The sequence below is a fragment of the Larus michahellis genome, chromosome 1 (genome assembly GCF_964199755.1).
Source record: "Larus michahellis chromosome 1, bLarMic1.1, whole genome shotgun sequence".
NCBI classification, from domain to species: Eukaryota; Metazoa; Chordata; class Aves; order Charadriiformes; family Laridae; genus Larus; species Larus michahellis.
Genome location: NC_133896.1, coordinates 141,896,019 through 141,917,290, shown reverse-complemented (window position 1 = coordinate 141,917,290; position 21,272 = coordinate 141,896,019). Strand labels below are relative to the sequence as shown.

The 21,272-nt window shown below is 41.1% G+C and overlaps 1 protein-coding gene across 9 annotated transcripts in view; it reads right to left on the bottom strand.

The window, feature by feature from the left end:
* Positions 1 to 21,272, bottom strand: part of ARHGAP6 (Rho GTPase activating protein 6) — a 344,815-nt gene that overhangs the window by 28,250 nt on the left and 295,293 nt on the right. For all 9 annotated transcript variants that reach the window (XM_074606546.1, XM_074606615.1, XM_074606578.1 and 6 more), the window contains 3 exons: positions 17,858 to 17,929; positions 7,989 to 8,245; positions 2,771 to 2,966 (listed from right to left, as the gene is read on the bottom strand). In XM_074606546.1, coding sequence (XP_074462647.1) covers positions 2,771 to 2,966; positions 7,989 to 8,245; positions 17,858 to 17,929 — 525 coding nt within the window. The remainder of the gene's footprint in view (positions 1 to 2,770; positions 2,967 to 7,988; positions 8,246 to 17,857; positions 17,930 to 21,272) is intronic.

Here is a 21,272-nt window from a genome sequence, read left to right as displayed (position 1 = left end):
TGCACCCGAGAGTGCTGAGGGAGCTGGCGGAAGTCATTGCTGGGCTGCTCTCCATCATCTTTGAAAGATCCTGGAGAACAGGTGAGGTGCCTGAGGACTGGAGGAAAGCCAACATCACTCCAGTCTTCAAAAAAGGCAAGAAGGAGGAGCCAGGAAACTACAGGCTGCTCAGCCTCACCTCCATCTCTGGAAAGATGATGGAACGGCTCATTCTGGGTGTCATCTCAAGGCATGTGGAGGAAAAGAAAGCTATCAGAAGTACTCAACATGGATTCACCAAGGGGAAATCATGTCTGACTACTCTGATAGCCTTCTGTGATGGCATGACTGGATGGATAGATGAGGGGAGGGCAGCAGACATGCTCTACCTTGACTTAAGCAAGGCGTTTGACATGGTCTCCCACAGCATCCTCATAGGGAAGCTTAGGAAGAGTGGGCTTGATGAATGGACAGTAAGGTGGATAGATAACTGGTTGAAAGACAGAGCTCAGAGGGTAGTGATTAGGGGCACGGAGTCTAGTTGGAGGTCAGTGATGAGTGGTGTTCCCCAGGGGTCAGTACTGGGTCCAGTCCTCTTCAATATATTCATCAATGACCTGGATGAGGGGACAGAGAGCACCCTCAGCAAGTTTGCTGGTGACACAAAGCTGGGGGGGTGGGTGACACACCAGAAGGCTGTGCCGCCATACAGAGAGACCTGGACAGGCTGGACATCTGGGCAGAGAGGAACCTTATGAAATTCAACAAGGGCAAGTGTAGGGTGCTGCACCTGGGGAGGAATAACCCCATGCACCAGTACAGGCTGGGGGCTGACCTGCTGGAGAGCAGCTCGGTGGAAAGAGACCTGGGAGTCCTGGTGGACAACGGGATGACCATGAGCCAGCAATGTGCCCTTGTGGCCAAGAAGGCCAATGGCATCCTGGGGTGCATCAAGAAGAGTGTGGCCAGCAGGTTGAGGGAGGTCATCTCTCTGCCTTGGTGAGGCCGCATCTGGAGTACTGTGTCCAGTTCTGGGTTCCCCAGTTCAAAAAGGACAGGGAACTGCTGGAGAGGGTGCAGAAAAGGGCTACCAAGATGATGAGGGGACTGGAACACCTCTCTTATGAAGAAAGGCTGAAGGATTTGTGTCTCTTCAGTCTGGAAAAAAGACGACTGAGGGGGGATCTTGTCAACACTTATAAATACTTAGAGGGTGGGTGTCGGGAGGATGGGGCCAGGCTCTTTTCAGTGGTGCCCAGCGACAGGACAAGAGGTAATGGGCACAAACATGAGCATAGGAAGTTCCACCTCAACATGAGGAGGAACTTCTTTACTTTGAGGGTGGCAGAGCACTGGCACAGGCTGCCCAGAGAGGTGGTGGAGTCTCCATCTCTGGAGACATTCCAAACCCACCTGGACGCGTTCCTGTGCAACCTGCTCTGGGTGACCCTGCTCTGGCAGGGGGGTAAAAGGAAACTTTAATGTAAAGCAAGTAAAGAATGTTGTATAGAAAAGAATCTTTTTTGTGACAGTGCGTTAAGTGGATTAAAAATTTTGTCACAGACGTTCAATTGACATAAAATCGCAGTATCCAAACGATAGTTAGCTGGATGGCTTTTTTGGCTGACTCACACACTTTTATGTTCTCCAAACTCAGCTACCCTTGCCTAAAGGGACGAGAGTCATTCTTTTCAAACTTAATCATCCCCACACTTATTTGTCAGTCACGGTATCTAATCTCTGTAAAAGGCTAACAATGACTCTCTTTCGCCATTTTCCTTTATATATTTGTAAGCAACGTGGTTTTCAATTACGTATTGTAAAAGCTTAGCATTGTTGTTTCAATTGCAGTCCCTCATCTGCAAAAGCCTTTCATTCAGAGTCAGTAAATGATTTCTTTCTGGTCAAATTAGGCACCCAATGCATCATTTGGTGTTGCAGTCACCATTACTTAATGGTTTGTTTATCATCTGGCCATGTGATAACTCTGTCTTGCTGTGGCCAAGTTATTTCAGTTCTCATTAAAAATTTTAACAAGACTAAGATACATTGTGAGAGATGTTGAACAGATACCTTGATTAACTATTGTTTCTGCATTACATAAAGCTGGTGGGAGGTCTGCGTCTGGATGATCATGAAGATATGAAAAGAATATTGGCAGGAATTTATAATTCCCTTTGGAGAGAGCAGGCCTGAGCCTAAGGCTGGTCCGAAGGACTCAAGCCAGGGACAAACTGAACAGGGAGCCTGCAAGCCTTGTAGTGAACAGAAGAAACTTCTTGGAGCTTAATATAATTTAGCATGGGATTCTTCTCTTTCTCTGAGCCTCTATCTTCAAATGCCGTTTCTAGTTAAGTCTTGCACTTTAGGATGAACGGTTAATTTAGCTCTTACACCTTAAGATCCACTGGTTGCAAAGAATGACTCCAGGCTGACTGGCAGACTTCAGACTTTCATTCTCAAGGCGTGGGTAAACTCGCAGGGTATGAAGAGCCGTTCCTGCAGAGCTGAGCACTCTAGCATGAGATGACTGACCTCCAAAAAATGTCTCTTCCCCTGTGCTGTATGGGCCAGTTTGCAAGCTTGCAGCATAGATCCTTAGTTTGGGAAGCAATCTAAGCAATTATTTGTGAGACAGTATCTTTAGCAAGAGGCAAAATAGGAGGGAAAGTGTCTGACTTTCAAAGTTGTCCTTGCAATTGGAAGTATATTCTTGCTTCTCAAAATACACATTTATTTATATTATAGTAAAAATATATCTGCCACTCCTGGGAAAACAAAATATTCTTACCATGCTTTTCCAAGTGCTGGCAGCAACTATCTACAAGCCGGGGAACCTGCCTGTAAATCGGGTTCAGGCTTAGTTTCTTATCTCTTGCCTTTTCTTTCTTGCTCTGGGCTTCTGCTGGCAGAGAGAGCTGGAGAGCCTCTAACAATCGTGACTGATTGTCATCAAGATCTGTGATAGAGTCCACAGACATCGCGCCCTGTAAAATACACACACGTGAACAATCAGTAAGGATGGAAAAACCTAAACACCGCAGGACCTTATCTAACAAAGACTTTTTCCTCCCTGCATTTTAAACAAGCCAATATAAAAATACAACCATACAACTTGCTACAGTTTTTGGAAATTAATGAAGTTATAATACCAGTGTAGTGGATGGGAAAATCACAATGGTACCAATGCTATTACCACCATACTACAAGGAATACAAATTAGATACTGAAAAAAATAAATGTCTTCCACTCACTCGGCACACCTTTTTATTGCTGTAAGCCTGCACATACTGCAGGACAAGGATGAATCATGGTCTGTGTCTGCACCTCAGCAGTACAATATTTATGTGCACGGAGATACATACACATTTTTAAACCTGATTCCCTACTTCTTCTGCAGCTTGGGCCATTGTATCAGTGAAAATGACGCAAATAGATTTACAACCATACACTGCATACAGTTAACTAATAACAGAAATACATACAACTGCAGAGATTAAAATAATCCCATGTTATCACAGCACAAAGACACACCAGAGAAGTAGAAGGGTCATATTTTTTAGATGATTCTACTCCATGTATCTTAACATTTTAAAGTCATTAAAATTCCAATGAAAGCTTTGAAAACTATGTTTGGATTACAGCAAGGCACAGAAGTTCAAGCAGTCTGTAAAGGATAAAGCAGCACAAGCAGCAGGAGGTTTATGGCATGTTTCAATGTTGAAAATTAAGATTTTTTTTTCAAACCACAAGATTAGTGTCACTTCAAAACGACCATTTCCCTCAATTTTTATTAAACTTATCAGGCAAAAACATTTTAGGGGACATCTAGACTTATAAATAATAATAATAAATAAAATAATAATAATAAGAAGAAGAAAAACAAAAATAAAAACGTCAGGTTTAATTCTCATTAAAAATATCTATTGTAAATTATTTTCTTTCTTTCTGAAATAAAATATACATTTTACCACCACATAAAATGTACTGTACATCCTGAACAATAATGAAGAAAATGTAAATGCCAACACAAAACTTCGCTAACAATTCGAATTCCTTAAAAGCACACCATTCTGCTGACAGGTATTTCATAGAATTCTGGTGAGATCACTATGTCTATTAAATGAGAACGCCATAACTGCTAGGGAATTTCAAGCTCAAGGAGTATTTTCTTCCATCAGCCTAGACAACTAAACTTTACAAAGATTTCCGACTCATAGGCAACTCATACAAAGTCCACTGAGATTTCAAATTAATTTAAAAATTTTTAGTTCATGGCATCTTTTAAAAAAACCCAACATCTAACTTATCAGATATAGTTCTGTTTTTTATAACTCATGGAAGGCTTATAAATAAAATACAGTGAAGTTTTTAGATTTTTTTGGACCCACATCTCTAAAGAATTACTAGACCCTTTATAATGCAACTTTGACCTTGATTTTTCATGTCTCTGAGGAGTATACTTGCTTGATTCCCTTTACCATTTCCTGCCAAAAGGAAACAAAAAAACCACCCCAGACCAAAGAAGAATCTCTGGCTATGATCCATGTGTATAAAATTCCAACTGAACAATTTTTCTATTTTGTTTTTAAGAGTTTAGGGTTTCAGACATCAAAATTAGTCGGCTAACACTGAAAATCCCAACACCATCCTCACCGCTGCAGCTCCCAGGCAGTCCCTGTACGACAGGTGCCCTCCTTTATACCCTGCCTTTACTGGTCCTTCCCTGTCTGCAAAGCATCCTCACCTCATGAATCATTATTATCACAGAGTCACTTAAGTCGGATTCAGATCCCTAAAATAGATGTAAATACAGTCAGTTCGCCATTATCCTTGGGCATTTTATCAAAGTTGTGGATTAACTGGGGCATTGAGCTGGCTTTAGGAAGAGTGACCTTGAGTTCAGTGGCTGAAGTACAGCACTGCTTGGCAACACCAAGTCCAGGCCAGCTCTGATTTTAAATGTCCAAGTGGACAGGAAAACACTACCAACATACTCCCTGGATCCAGCTCAAACTCAGCCAGACCTACTAATTTGGGCTCAGCCAGACCTACGTGACCGCTGAGGAAGGATGCAGGAAATCACGCACCTTGCTGCCCAGCAATCCAGGACTATTAACACAGACCGCGTTACTCGGCCTGCAAATGCCCAGCAACCGAAGAAAAAACCAGTTCCATCTTCCAGGCATCACCCTTTGCACACAATGGATACTAGTCCCTCCTCCACCATGACAAGCTCAAAACCTAATAAACTGGCCAAGTCTTAAGCTAAGCACACAGAAACATGAAGGTAAGTGCAGATTAAAGAGGAAATGGGAAGAGCAAAAAGAAAATGAAGGCCAGATTGACAGGTGTGGAATGAAGGTCAGATGAACCTTTTCTTTACTTTTTAAGGGTTACAGAAGGCTTCTGTCTTTTGAAAAAATGAGCAATATTACAGAGTATGCACGGGATCAAGTACTATCCATGGCAGATCCATTTTCTCTCCATACATTATGCTATGTGAGTAGTAAAGCAGTATGACTGAGCTCCTGATACTTGAGTAATTTTGGCTCCATAATATGCATATAAGTAATATATTAACAGAGCATCAGAATATTCTCTATAATAAGCACACAGAAAATGCCTTGCTGGATGACCAGGGTCTCAACTTCCAACTGCTGCGCAAAAATCCTACACAGAAAATGCGGCAACAGTGATTTCTGTCTACCTCTTGGAGGAAAGATAACCACAGCACTCATACCATGAGCTCTGCAGTCAGCATTACCTTATGACCCTTATTGAAATCCTCAGCTGAGTGTTTAAAGACTCACTGGAATACACAAAAGTTGCAAACAAGTGAATGGTACAGTGATAAATAATCCCTCCAGTTTAAGTTTAAGAGGACTGCACTCCAGGTGTCTGCGCAGCATTTGTGTAAGGAATGGGTTGTATCAATTGCACGTACTAATGAATCAAATTTTTCTTTTAAGCATTCGTCTTGATAGAGTTGAAAACAGACAGTGCAACACTGCTCAAGAGGTAAAAGATAAGTGCAGGCTTCCTTACCATCCCCTAAAAAAACTCAGGGGAGTAGAGTAAGTACACTGATAAGCAGAAGTATAAAGGCCAAGGACAGACAAAATATGGGCATGAGTTGATAGTAATGTTAAATAATTGAGAATTCACAAAGTACATTACTGAGTAATGTGCTCTAGGCAATCCTGCTTTAGCAGGGGAGTTGGACTAGATGATCTCTAGAGGTCCCTTCCAACTCTGAAATTCCGTGAATAACTGAGGTTCATTCCTGAGAGAAAATGCCAGCTCCCTCCACGTCATACTGCCCACCTTCGTTTACTCTTACTTCTCTGTAGGTGAACCATGCGCTACTGCATCCCCATGACTATGGACTGAAGGCTGAAATTCAAGACCCTGAAAGCTGTAATCCTGGTATTAACAAACAACCAAACCAAATAAGCAAAAGCCCAGAAGCTTCTAGGAACTTGGTCTTGATGGAATTCTATTCCATCCATTCCTTGGATGTAACAAAGGATCCAGGTTCCTTCTGCTTGCTGGCTGGTCAAATGCGTGTCAGAGATCTTACCACACTCTGTGAAAAGAACAGCAGATGACCCATATCTGGACACATGAATTATCTTTCCCTCATATGCAAAACAGGTTCTGAAGCCAATGGGCGCATACGGTGAATTTCTATTTTTTGTCACTGCCTATGCCAAATTCGGAAAGAAGTTGTCGGGTTTCCCTTCACACTTATATTCAAGCGTACTTCACACCTCTGGGTGAACACAACTGCCTGTTCGTATGGTCTGGACAGGCCAATAGATGTGCATTGTGCATATGTAAGAATGCAAACATCTTCAAAAATCATGCCCTCAGTTGTTTTCAGATAGAATGCAGACATTTCAGGTATAAGCTTCAGCTGACAGCTAGAGGGAAAGAAGGCAGGTCATGCGGCTCTTCAATCTTCTCTTAATTTTGCAGTTTACTACAGTTCTACCCCTCTCAGCGCTGTGGTTTGAAGAGCCCTACATAGCATTTCTCTGCAGCACGTTTCATCCTAGGGATAAGAAGGTGAGGATCCTAAGAAAATATTTTGTTTTCCAGGATCAGTTCTTGTACTCCAAATTCTTTCTCAGTACTTAACAGGAGTTTTTATTTAAATTATTTTATTATGTATTTTTTTCTCCCCCCATTGCAAACAGAATTAAAAAAATGTAAATTTAGAACCTCTATCCCATGGTAACAAAAAGGAAAAAAAAATTCCAATACTGTTAGTATTGGAAACTAGCAGTACTGGAAAACTGGAAATCTCGGAGCATAACATTTATTTACAAGAAATAGAACCCTGCAAATAAGTGGTCTACCAGGTACTTATCTTACATACCAGATTAACATCCAGTCCAAACTACCTTGCTGTGTTCTGCTGCCAAAGGCATTTTCATAACCTGCGTGCAGAAATTTCCTTCGAAGAGCCTGGTAGAAATTTACTTTGACAACTTCTTTCTTACCACTGAGGACACGATCAGAATTAGGCCATAGGGATTTTTATTAATATTAGGATAGGGATGAATAGTAGATTTATTTCCAAGTTTATGGAGCTAAATTAACATAAACATACGTATATACCAGTCACAGAGGTTTAGTCTCCCCCAGCTGAAAAAATGAGGTTGAAGACAGATGGAATTTGTTGAATCTAAAGACCTATACAGGAGGAGATAGATAAAGGAAGTGAACAGAAAGACTTCCAAATAATCTCTCTGTCACTTTGGGATCTGTAAGACTTTCACAGTCCATATGATCTTTTCCCATCAACACCAGAGAAAGAAGATTTCCACTAGAGTTAGAATCTTCTGGTATTGACCAAGCCAGCTTCCACCTAAAAAAAAGTCACTGTTTGAACATGACAGAAGAAATACTCCACAATCCACAGACACAACAGGGTTTTCTCCTGCTCCAGCCAGACCCTCTGGAGATACTGGCATGCACCACCTTGTGATGGGTCTACTTACACGCCTCCTTGCTCGTGGCGCTGGCTCGGGTGTATTGGGAGAAGTGGATTCGTTCGGTGTTTCTGAGGTTGAGCTAAGAGATGAGTTACTGCTTGAAAGTTCTTTGTTCTGCCTTTTAGTTCCAAATGGCAAGAGGAAGGCCACAAAATCTGAAACATCTTTTTGCTCTTCTCTCTGAGAGTCTTGCTTGAGCTTGTAGGCCCGGTCATTAGCAATCACTTGGGACAACGGCATTCCAAAAGCCTGGGGAATAAATTCTGCAACAACAGGAAAATTAATATTTACTGAACATCTGATATTTATTTAGTACAAAAAGAATTTAGTATTAAGCTGTTAAAAAGAAAACCAGTTTGAAGTCCCTTTAAATATATAATAATTCCAATGAGGTACTGTACTGCATCATAATATTAATAACAACATTCAAACGAAAAAATAATAGTGGAGACATGCCAGGTAGTTGTAGCCCATGGTATCTGAATCTGGTTTCCAGTTGGATCGTGCAAGATATACCACACAGAATCTTGGAAAATTAACTGGAAACAGATCTAATTAAGATTTTAACTTCCCCTGAAAGCAACTGGAAGTCAGAGACACAATCTAGACGGTGCAGAGAGCCAACAGAGGTTCCGGCAACCCAATCCTGAGACTGGGGAGCCCAGCTGGACCATGCCACAGCCCTCTCATGTTTCAGGCCCCTTCACCACATTTATTTCTCACAAATGGTGCAGGGCACCAGAGTCGAGGGGTACAGGCACGTGCATGGGTCTCCTTACAGGTGAGAAGGTTAAGCACCTACATGTACAGGGAGCTTGTAAGTGCATCCACTACACAGACTACACCTTCAAGGATACGGTTTTTATTATATACAAGAACTACACTATTTTAAAATACTGGTAAAATTAAACCAGTTGAATAGTGGTGTATCAGTACAAAGGTCCTTTGTAACATTATAAAAATATATATGGACATACAGAAATACAGGGGAATACAGGTTTCTCTCACCTAACAAAAAGAACATAATCCCATCCCACATCAATACAACTCTAATGTACAAAACCAGCATACACTTCAGGTCTCAAAGTAAAATGCTCAAATGTTTTACCAGAAAAATGTTCCACAGTGCATCAGCCAACTACTAATGCTGAAATTCTCATCATTAAGTTTCAATTCTAGACCTATCTGAGATGAGTAGAGTCAAAACCATTGGGTCACGCTGCAAACCAGAACTGTTTTGTGTTCAAATGGAATGAAAAAGTAGCTACGGACTCTATTCATTCTGCTGAAAATGAGTGCAACTTTTACTAGGTTACAGCTCCAAATCTGCCTGTATCAGGAATAAATCAAGCACTAGAGACTAAAAGCAAATTTATTTTAAGTATGAAAAAAAGGAAAAAAAACCACACTAAAACCAAACCAAACAACAAAAAAAACCCAACTCAAACAAAAATCTTTATATATTCATCCTCTCTTTAGTCTAAATGACCAGAGGCCATAGTTTCTCCTGGGACTAAAAGCCTGACTAGATCTTTGATGACACTTTCAAATTTTATCTATGCTTGCAATATCATTAAGATTAAAGTAAGGCACTGGAAAGAAGAGTACATTTTGTGAATCTTGACTGACGACAAGACTAGCTATCAAACTAAAGAGGTCTGTTGTTCTGATTTGGTGAGAAACATTACTGCTCTTTAGAAATATGAAATGTTAAGACATGAACTAAATTTGGTAGCCAGACAAAACTAAATCAGGAAGCAGAGCCTCACATATCAAGCAAGTCTGGAGGTGACCTGTGAGTAGAATGACATCTAAAACCATCTGCATTTAATTTAGGACGAGAAAGAACATCATCACGTGGGCATCAAGCAACGCAGGGATAGCCAGTTCCAGGAGTCCAGGGTTAGACCCGTCCCTCCAGCACACAGCGGAGTGTGACCATAAAATTACGAGAGTATTAATATTAAAAATGTATACTGTTCTGAATTATCTTCCCAATGAACATTTAAGACCACAAACTTGAAACACACATCTGCAATGTCTGGCCATCTAACTGGGTACTTTGTTATACCTCCAGCATCCCTATTTATCTGTCCATCCACGATATTTCCTGAGAAAATGAGCCAAATGGAACCCTGAACAAGAAACATTTCTGGTTTTAGCTCACAGCCACTCCTGCTTCAAATTGGGATGGGACAGCACTACGTAGCCCAGTGGTGCCCAATAACATGCTGATGCCATTGATCCTACAGCTCTAGGATCAACTGGGACAAGATCCGCAGGAGATGAGATCTCAGCACTGCTTCTTTAAAGAATTTCATTAAAATGACCCTCTCCCTGACTTCGTTATGTAAAGGCTGGTGTTTTCAGGTTGCTGTTGCTCCTCCTTGAACACTGTCAGTTGTGAGATGCCAGTTTTTTAATTGCTCTTGCTCAAGGTGCCTTTGGAGCAGTGAAAGGACACTGCGCCTCTGCTCCAGGCTGCTTCGCTGTAGGCCTCCTTCTCAGAGGACATGAACCAGTTCCCCGATTTCTCAATGTCTGGCAGAGATGGGGAACTGGATGAAAACCAACTGGCTGATTTTCAGACTAAATACAGATGGAAGTGATGCTGGCTGGCAGCGTAACTACGTTAAAGAATTGGCAAAACCAGTAACTTTTTGTTCATTTGTTGAAATTAAGAGAATCGGTTGCACCCTCCGCAGACTGGCTACAGCCTCAAGTTCTCACCAAAACTAGTCTGTCTGTGTGCCATGGGGGGCCGCAGGTGGGAGCATGTTTTGCCAACCCCTCTTCAGAAGTATTCAATCCCAACAATTTCCTTGTTGGACAGGTAATGTCATGTCCATTAGAGTGAATGCTAGCCCTTTTGACATTTCAGATTCATTAAAAACAAAAAAAAAGAAGAGTTGTAGTCATGCAAAGTATTTAGCAACCCATTGATGGGGGAGAAAGCGCACTGGGTCAGACATAAGATGTGTAGGGTTGAAGCTCTGGTCTCACACTCAAGGTAAAAGAACCAACTGCCTATTTACCGCTGTAGGCTGGAAATCCCCACTGCTGGAGATGTTCCACTTGTTTGAAGAAACATTCCTTAGGGCAGGGGCTCAAACATTGGTCTGTTGTATATACACTAAGTGAGTGCCAAAGCTACTAAGTCAGTTACTCCCTGTAAACCCTCCCCAAAATTTCATCACTTATTCAATTAGGAGAGTGGGCAGCTTACAAAGAAGTTTTGCAGAAAGCACCATGTAAAAATGCGAAACAACCTGGCAGACTGGGCAATCGGCTTGGAAACACAGACTCATATCCTTAGCCAGCAGCACATAAGGACTCGTCTTTTGATCCATTCTGGTTTTTAGTGTTTACTGGCAAAGGAGACAATTTGCTATTTTGGAGAAGTGCATAATTTCTCTTACCATAAAGTCCATCTTGCAGCTAAGGGAAGTTTCTTAACAAAATTTTGATTGAAACTGCTACGTTCCTAAGCAATCTTTCTGTGTTGTCAAATCAGCATTTTCTAATAAAAAGCAGCACATCGCAGAAAAACTCCCAGCTAGATCAAATAAGAGTTTCAGTGATCAGAAATCCTTTTCTTTGGTAATCGAATTATGATATCCAGGATGTTGACCCATAAGGTTAGCTTACTTGGCCTCATGCCACCCCATCCAAGTATAGTTTTGGAGACTTCTCTGAAGTTGCAGCTGGTGAAAATTATTGTTTCCATCCCACAAACCATAACACTCTATTAAGAACCAGTGAGGTCTATACTCTAGACCCTATTGAGGTCTTCAAAGCTAATAAAGTGGAGAGCATACAATACAGCAACTTTGGATAGTCTCCTTAGCACTTTGGGTTTTTTTCTTAAGTACAGCTTAAATGCTGGTTTTGAGCTGCTAAAACCCTGTGACCAAGATCTACTGAGGTGCTTGTACTACCTCTACTTAAACGAAAGGATTAGAGTAGAAGACAGCTCAGAGAATAATGTGCTCTAAAAAGGATATTTAAATGGAGAGGGGTCTTTAAGTCAACCTCCCCAGCTAGCCAGACTGGGTAATTCTGTTTTGCTAACTGAAATTAATTACTCTGGATCCACAGAGAGAGTGATGGAAGCAAGAAACTAAGGAAAATGGAAACCTTGATCCACGACGGGAACAGCAAAACTCCTCCTGTCCAAAGGTTCGTCAAAATTCTGCACTGACTCCAGAAGACTTGAGATAAGACAACATTCTCAGCAGCTTAGCTGAAACGCCCTTCTCCAGCTAGTCGTAGCTCACTGACCTTCAAGGAGTGATACAAGGCCTTCCCAATTACTTAGGCTTTTTCTGTGGGTAGATCTTCTTTTAAAAAAAAAATAAAATTAAGCAGTTCTTCAGTCCTTTAGTTGACTTTAGTACAAAATATGACAGTGTTGCTTAAAAAACTCTTTTGTATGCCTAGAGAGCATGAGAAACATTTTTGAAGTTTTTAAAAAAGCACAGTGGGGTGCTGGAAAGGCTTGGAAAAACCACACTTCTGATAAACTATAATAAAACAGAAACTTCATCTATTCAGCTCTCTCCTTCGGCTGTGCCAAGGCATACTGACATCATGATAGGTTGAATTACTGAAGAACAAATGCAAACATTAAGAAATACCTCTAAGTTTACTGAGCATGGCTGGGAAGTAAACATGGAAGACGTTTTCAAGAATCCTGAACTAAAGAAAAATCAAACATCTACTGCTGGATCTGCATAAGCCACTGAGTTACCAGGATAGCCTTTTCTTAGAAACTCCAGCATACAGAGCAGCTCTGCTAAGGCCCCACAGACGAACCTGTCAAGTATTTACATTCCACACAGAAACATCAGCAAAAAGGATGATTCTCAGTTGCTCAATAAATCATGTAACTAGTGATTATTATTTCTGAGCAAGTCTCTTAGTTCATCTGTAGGGTTTACTAGAACCAAGGCAAAATGGAGCTGGTTTACTGATAAAATATTCAAGGAGCAATCCTTTCTGGGAGGGATCTTTCTCCGGAATGCCTGTGTGTACTTTCCAAGTAGGCGTGCTGTCGCTGACCCCTGTATCACTGACAGGAGATGGACAAAAGGCTCCACATTTCTGCCATCAAAATTAGCAGTGAATTTGTAAGGGAACAGCACCCAGCCACCAGCATGCAGAGCATCCTGAGAATTTCATATTCCAAGCAGCACTGACATTTTACGGCTCCTCCAGCCTGAGTACTGTTTGTCAGCAGCTAAAGCAAATGTTTGGAGATATATGTAGACAGCACAATTGAGAGTCATGATGGCCATTAATAACAAGGAGGCTGGGCAGAGGAAAGCAAAGACGCTGAATGATGGAAGCCGAGAATATTGCTTAAATATCTGGGTGGAGAGCTGCTCTCCTATTTCGTCTGTTTACATCCAGCAAGTTTTGCTATATCCTGCTCTGGTGAGTCACTCAGAGATGTAAAAACAATTGAAAACACACTTGGTTTAGGATTTTTCCCCTTTTAATGAGATGACGACAAATGTACCTGTCAAAAAGGACAAAATAAAGACATGAATCTCATTTAAAGTGCATTCAATCCCACTTCAGTGTCTTTGTCGGCCTTCAGAAGTATAACAGTTCGCTGAAACTCTCACACTTAATAGACAGACAGGTTGACTGACTGATCCATCTAAATAAAACATGATGTCAGGAGAGTAAAAACTCCACAGATTGGACCAAGTCCTAAAATATGACTGATTAGATCTCCAAATAGTCCCAGAAGAAATGAGTACCATATCCTTTTGGTTATGCTTTTCAAGTACAACCACCCGCTGGGGCGGGGTGGGCAAGAACAGCGTTGGGCACAAATCGGAGAGGTGGTACCTCCACAGAAAGAGCAACTCCAGAAGTCTATACCCACCCTGGGGCGGTTCAGTGCACGTCAGTGCTAAAGGAGAGGGACTGGCAGGCAAGACCAAGGACGCAAGTCCTCCCTGTTCTTTCTCAGGAGCTGCCCACACAAAAGACACATCATTGACTACACGCACTAGGAACTGCACAAGGTTCACGCCTTGTGCACCCTGCAGCAAGGCCTCCATCGTGTGTCCCTGCTGACCAGCATGGTGGCCTTCTTTTCCACCTTTTTGGCTTCCTGCACCGAGCACATCTTGGTGATCTTTGTCTGCAACACACACACAGGATGACACAAAGCTGTGTGATTGTCAGAATTAACCTTCAGGAGCCTATGTAGCCAAAAAAAAAGACTTTTCAGGTGGCACGTAGTCCAGGCGAGACCTAACAACATGGTGCCCTCAGCTGTTACTTGGTCCTGGTATGCGGGGTCTCCCAGGTCGAGATATGGGAAACTCAAAATATTTGGAATTAATTATATACTCTTCAAACTGCAACTGAGCTTGTAAATGTGATGCTGAAGGGATGGAAATGCTGTTTGCACTAAGACAGATGCAACTCGACTGTATAAAGTGTTCTGGAAATTGGCTTCCCTGCTTCCCCTCCAACATCCTGTGGCCTGGTGTCGCTGTTTCCTTCTCACAACAATGCAGTTGGACTAGTTACTAAAAAAAACGACCCACAAACCCCAATAAGAAAATGAAGGAAGGCATTCCTTATGGGCATGAGGACTAGGGACCTGCCCAGGTGGTTAAGTGCTCCTGGCCCTTTTTGTGAGCACACCCACATCCATGGTGTGGAGTGTTTGTTTGGACTGATTGCCCAGAAATAGAAGATGCTCTCTTTATAAAATAAATGGTAGAAATGCTTGTTAAAAAACCACCATGGAATGGATCAGGATGAAAATTCCAGCTCGCTGTGACACACATGCCACGGGAGGTTAACTCTGACTCTGGGTGACATGGAGACCACTGTTCGGGGAAGGTGATGTGAGCACAGTGGGCTCATCCTTATGGACATCAGCAGCACCAGGCCTTACTTTTCTCTTTCCAGAGCCAGACTGTCACCTGAAAGTTGGGCAACGCTGTCCCTCCTAACTCCTGAGGGTGGGGGAGATGCTGGTGCTGCTGCTTCTCACAGGGAAACAGACGCCTTTCACCAACTGTGCCAGGCAAACGGCCTGCACGGCACAATCCAGCACCTTCCTGGTTGCTCATCCCCTCTGCCATCATGGACTAAGAGTCTGCTCAGCAAGTATCTGTGGGGCAGATGATCTTTAATAACTCAGAAGGGCAGAGAAGAGCACACCAGAAACAACCATGGACAGAAACCGTGAGAAGCAGGGTGCCATATGCTGCTATCTGGGCTATTTTTGCGTAACAGCTGTTGTTGGCAGCAAGTAAGAGCCAACGCGGCTTCCTTTTCACTCTGGTTGGAAACGTGACTCCTTCCAATTTCCCGGCCCTCTGTACCCTTACTGACCCACCTGACACCCCTGTCAATACAGATGTCCCGAAGGAAGGACAGAAATATAGATTCTCCTGTTTGAGTAGTGCTGGGGTATTTTCCCCTCAGCAGGTGATCCTGTAATAGTTTATGCGTGGAGAGAGCATGTAAGACATCACTATAAACGACAATAAGGCAGTGGAAGATGGGAGAAAGGGGATAAAAGCAGAGGGGTACATGTTTGAAATGCCTGAAGTTCAAAGAAGGAAAAAAAAAAAAAGGAATTAAAATGAAGTGAATCAGCACAGTGATTTTGAAAAATGCTTGGGTATAGTTAACCAGAAGATATGAGCAATGCTGAAAAACAGGAAGTAGACAAATATATACAAGGATGAGTAAGTACAAAGTGCTGACCTTTGCTGTGGGCAACTACTGAGCCCTTAACAGCAAAGTGCACTCAGAAAATCCATTGGAATAAAACCAGAAAGTATATCCCCAAAGTTACTAACTGAATGGAGTATAAATGCTATCATGGCAAGGCAGACACACAAAAAGTCCCTGAACAGAACTGTAATAGCAGAAAATATTATCTGTAAGTGCTCAACCAGTACAGTCCTGTAATTATCAGAAACAGAGGTCAGCTGAAATAAAACAAGGCTATAAGGAAATCACAAAAGAGTACAAGGCAATGTAAGAAAAAATACTGTTTGAAAGATCTTTGTCAACAGACAATTTAGAGGAATAAAGAGCAACTCCAGGTTAAGCATTTGTATGCATCATCAAAGGAAGTTATCACTTCTCAAGGCACCGCACCAAAGAGGCATTGGAGGAGTTCTGGAAGTGCAACTGCAAAGATCCACCAGGTTTGGGTGACACAGAAAAATTCAGTCTTTGGTGAATTATCAAATCAATTTATTATTGCTAAATCTGCTACTGCAATGAAAAATGCTAGAGTAAAAAGATAAAATGTATTTAAACTTTCAAAAGAGCGACTACATAGAAACTGTCAAAGGAGACTACCAAAGTCATGCTAGCCATATGGGGGGAAAGATAAAAGCTCTCAGTGCATCAAAAATTTGAGAGAGACAGAACATTTTTTAAAAAAAGTAGTACGCCGTTACCCGTTTCCGATGCAGAAGAGCACCTCACAGACCACTATGAAGATCAATATCTGGCAAATGCACTGAAAACCGGGGAAGGTTTTGCACAGAACTATGTTGTTTTGCACTTTTAAGTGCATGGAGGACTATGGGGAAAAACCCAAGAAAACTAAGCAACATAACGACTGATTAATTACACTACAGCCAAATGTAATGCATTGACAGGAGCAATACACAATAGATTTTTCCTCAAAGGTGGCTATAAAATCACTAAACCTCTTCCTCAAAGACTCTTTCTGCATGTGGGCTCAGTCCTACATGAAGTAATTCTCCTAACAAATGAAAGATTTGGTACTCACAATGCAACATGGGAGGCCACTGGATTTATCCAAACAAATGTGTCAGGGGACTTTCAGTTGTAGAATGATTAATGCAAATATTTTCCATAGCCATTTTTAAACCAAGAAAATAATAATCCTATATATGAAGTCACCAAATAAACAAAAATTAAAAGGAAAATATTTTCTTCCTGACAAATATGTAAAGTAACTTTGAAATGGGGATGTTCATTTTTTTCAACAGAATTTCAAAGTTCCATCCTTCTGCCAAACCATTTTACAATCAATAACATCAAAGTAACAAAATCACTTCTCTTGTTATAAAGTTGTGTGTTTGTGTGTCTGTTTGTGAAACTGAGGTGTCAATACTGAGTTTTACTACCACTTTTCCAGAACTTCTTTTCAGGAGGGAACTTCTTTTCCATGCAGGAACACATTAGATGCACAATTACCTATGTGCAGAAAACTGCAATTTCAGAGACATTTTTCAGGTCTCAACATCTCAACTTAGTTCAAATCGCTCCAAATTACAGGTCAAGTCCAGTGGATTTGGACCCAGCCCGTAAAGCTGATTAGTGTACAAACAAAAGAGCGTGACCGTATCTGTAAATCCATGTCACGTGGAATCTATTAAAATCCAACTGATCAGTAGCAATGAAGCATTTATATATTTTAAACAACAGCTATTTTCCTAAGGTTAAAAAAAGAAAAGCAAACCAACTGACTTTCTTGGGCAAGGCTGGGTTCACATGCTTTGCAAACTGAAAGAGGAGAGTGCAAATGCAGGTAAACAAACTGGATCATGTTATCCAGACCGCACTCTGCGCTGGATGGTGAAAACGGGGAGAAAGAGCAACGAAGAAAAGATACAGTCCTTTAACTCCTCCGTTTCTGCCAGGAAATAAGCTTTCCGTTGAAGAGATCAGGGTTATACTAATGATGAATAGAAAAGATAAGGCGTATTTTTCAACTTGGAAATTAGCACCTAGGCAGTACATCATCTGAGTAACATTCTCCTAATCCAGAAAGTATACATTTAAGACTAAAGAAAACTCATATGCAAAACGATGACCTGATCAGTAAATATGCACTCGTTCTATTTTACCTTTGTCTCTGTTCTTCTCCTTTCCTAATGAGTCCAGTTTCTTTCTTAATGACTTCTTCCTCTTTTGTCCATCTGTAAGAGGAAAAAAGAAAAAAAAAAAAGGGAAGTAAGTGAAGAGAATGAATGCTGAACTAACTGCTGCACAAGCTGTAGGAACATGGAGTGAGATGGCCATGGCACTTGGGAGTCAGGAAGGCTGTGGGGTACATTTCACAAAGGCTAGGGACTGACACAGTCACAGTCCTTCAGCCCAAAGGAGTGTTGCTTTGTTCACCCAAATGCCGAGGTTGTACCGGGGACCCACAATGCATCCCACTGCATGCTGCCGGGCACATCTACACGTGCATGGTCACACAGCCCATCTAGCAGAATGGAAAGCTAATTTTGAAGACTTAAGAACGGAAGTTTGTTGCTGGATGCTCTTGATAGCAAGGTACCATAAACTGAAAAGATACTGTTTAGCCATCATCCATGCTCACGAGACTGTGATTCAGGTGTGGAGCTGTAGGCAGTATTTGGAGAGGGATTACTAACCGCCAGAATAAATTCTGCATACCATTCATACCGGTTGGGTGATAGCTGACCACCTTCACATGACCCATCTGATCTGAACTCACACTGGGAGCTTGCAGTTTGGTACAGCATGTCCGGATTGGTTCAGATGGATTAGAGTTTCAGAGAAATTATTGTTCTGCCACCCTATATATCATCCAAGTTTTCACTAAGGTATTAAGGACCAAAGATTTTATGCAATGGCGTAGGCAGGTTCATTCTTGAAACAATTATGTAAAAAGGTTGGCTATCATTATTTCCTTTAGGGGCATCTTTTATAATGAAAAGTCAACAAAAATGCATTTTATTTACTAGGTCTCAACAAATACCAGGGATTAAGACACAGGCTTGCTTTAACTTGTACATTTAGAATTTTTTAAGTTACAGAGCAATATAAAGGGTCTAACACAGGGACTAATACTAACACAGGCACCACTCAAGCTAAAGGCTAATGAACACATACCTTTGCCTTACTGGTTTTGTAATGTGGCAAAAACTCGAAAATGAACACGTTGTATCTGTGTTTCACTTTTATGGTAGGAAGGTCACCAAATAATCTGCCTCAACGTGTTTTTCTAGTTACGTGAACCAGTGTCTTCAGTGGTCTTTTACAGTAGGGAACATACCACAGAGGAGTGAAGCTGCTGTTTGTCAATTAACTCTCATGTCTGCAATTAGGGGTCATGGGAGAACACAAGCTGTTTCCCCTTAGCTTTCCCTCAGCTCCTATTGAAAGCCATGCCCAGAACACTACTCAACAGACAGCTGGACAAATTCTGACTTTTTTATAGCTATGTAATATCCTTTTGGTTTAAAATCAGTGGTTTGATTGACTCCACTTGCACTCTGCATTTTTTTTAGAGCATATTTGCTCCCAGCACTCACTTAACTATGATACACAGTTCCTGTCTCTTGAGGTAGATTGTCATTTGCTCGTTTGTTAATTCCCCTTTTTTCACACCTGCTCCGGTGAGAATTCATCTCTCTGAAACCAAGCTGACTAGAATGGATAAGGTATTCCGGATGAGAGTTTAGCAATATTATGCTGGTAATTAATTGCGTGGTACAGTCTACGATGAGATTTTCTTTTTTCGTAGCCACATGACAAGTTCATAACTCAAAGTCATACTTTGATTAATATGTCCAGTCTTTTCACACCTTCTGACACTTCCCGTTGATAAGACTGAGTTTATTACAGAAATTCTTCTTTCATCTCTTGACAATGTGAATAGTTGGTAGCCTGCTTACATACACCTGACAGTACTGCTTGTTTTTATAGGGTTTCCTACTGCCATTGTGTTCTGGTTTTACATATATAAAGTAATTTTCAAATTATTTTTCATGTTATACATTGAAATTGCTGCTTCACAGTAGCCTTTTGATAGATGACTTACATTTCTTTGGAGTCTTAGAGCCTTATTCTCCAAAGACCTGTTTATTGATATTCTGACATTCCACTGAAGTCTACTGAGATGCAAAAATGAGAACAAAAGCCGAAATTGGACGTAAAATATAGTGTTTTGCTATTATACCCACACAACGGCAACTTCTGGAGTGTTTTAGTGCTGCATAGTCAAATACAACAGAAAGAGAGGAAAAACGAATGCTATTTGGTATTGAACACAGGAATAAACAGCACTCATATCCACATGGAAAACATGCTAATGACTTTTACAGGAAAACTATCAATGCTTTTTCATGAACCTTGTTCTTAATGGGTGGTTCTTTCAACTCCAACAGTGAAGTAATTCCTCAGTAAATGACAGGCTGAGACAACATTTGTGCATTTGTCTCTGCAAACCTTGAAATTTGCATACAAGTGACGGTCAGGTCCAGAGGAATGTAAGAAGCAGGAAGCAATTCTGGAGATGGATGAACCAGAAAATACAGAAACCAGCCCACTCAGTGCACTCTTGAGCAAAGAAAGAGATTGCAGACTGACAGAAGAGAGACACTTACCTTGGGCAAATGGGTGCAGTTCCACTGAAGGCAGTGGAGCAACGACCATTTACATTTACAGTTTACCCCAGAGCAGGAGAAAGAGAGTTGCATATGAAAATAAGACTGAGAGGAATCTCAGTGAAAGGCTAAAGCTTAGGGGATCTGCCAAGAGGTCTGAGGTCAGTTCCAGTTCTCCTCCTCCCCAGCAAAAGACACAGTTAATTACACCTATATTCTGTAAAAATAAATATGTTTTGAAATGATTGTTGATTCAGGTTACATCAGGCATGAACACTGCTGAAATATTCATAACGCGCTTCAAGACTTATGCAGCTCTAGCAGTTTTACATCTTAAATGAACCCAATTCACAATGATGATGCTTAGTACTTATCTGCAGTGTGTTTTGAGAATATAATTAATATCCAAAGGATTCTTGGGAAACAGGCAAACTATTATTACCTGTGCATAATACCTACTGTACATTTAAAAAGTAATTAGCAAATATTTATGCAAAATTGTATTGAATCAACCCAATATGCTATTAAACATGGACTGCTATTTTAATTTGCAGTTTAGAAATGTTTAAACCACCAAGTGATAAATGCTGTCGGGCTTTTTTCCAGCCTTTTGCGTATATAACTATCACTTAATATCTTCTTTCTATAGATCAACAATATACTGCTTCTCCAACAGATTCCACTCAAGAATATCAGCAAGAGAAGTACTCAAAAGACAACAACTGTCAAAGTGCAGGAAGCTTCTTTCTTTTTTCTTTGTTAACCCATTCTGGTTTTTCTGAAGAACACCCAACCAGGCGGCTGCGCAGATCTTTTTTTTTTTTTTTTTCTTTTCAGAAATGAACTTGGTTTGTTCAATGCTTACTAATTTATACGCTCACTGCATTTTTCACTGCAATGCATA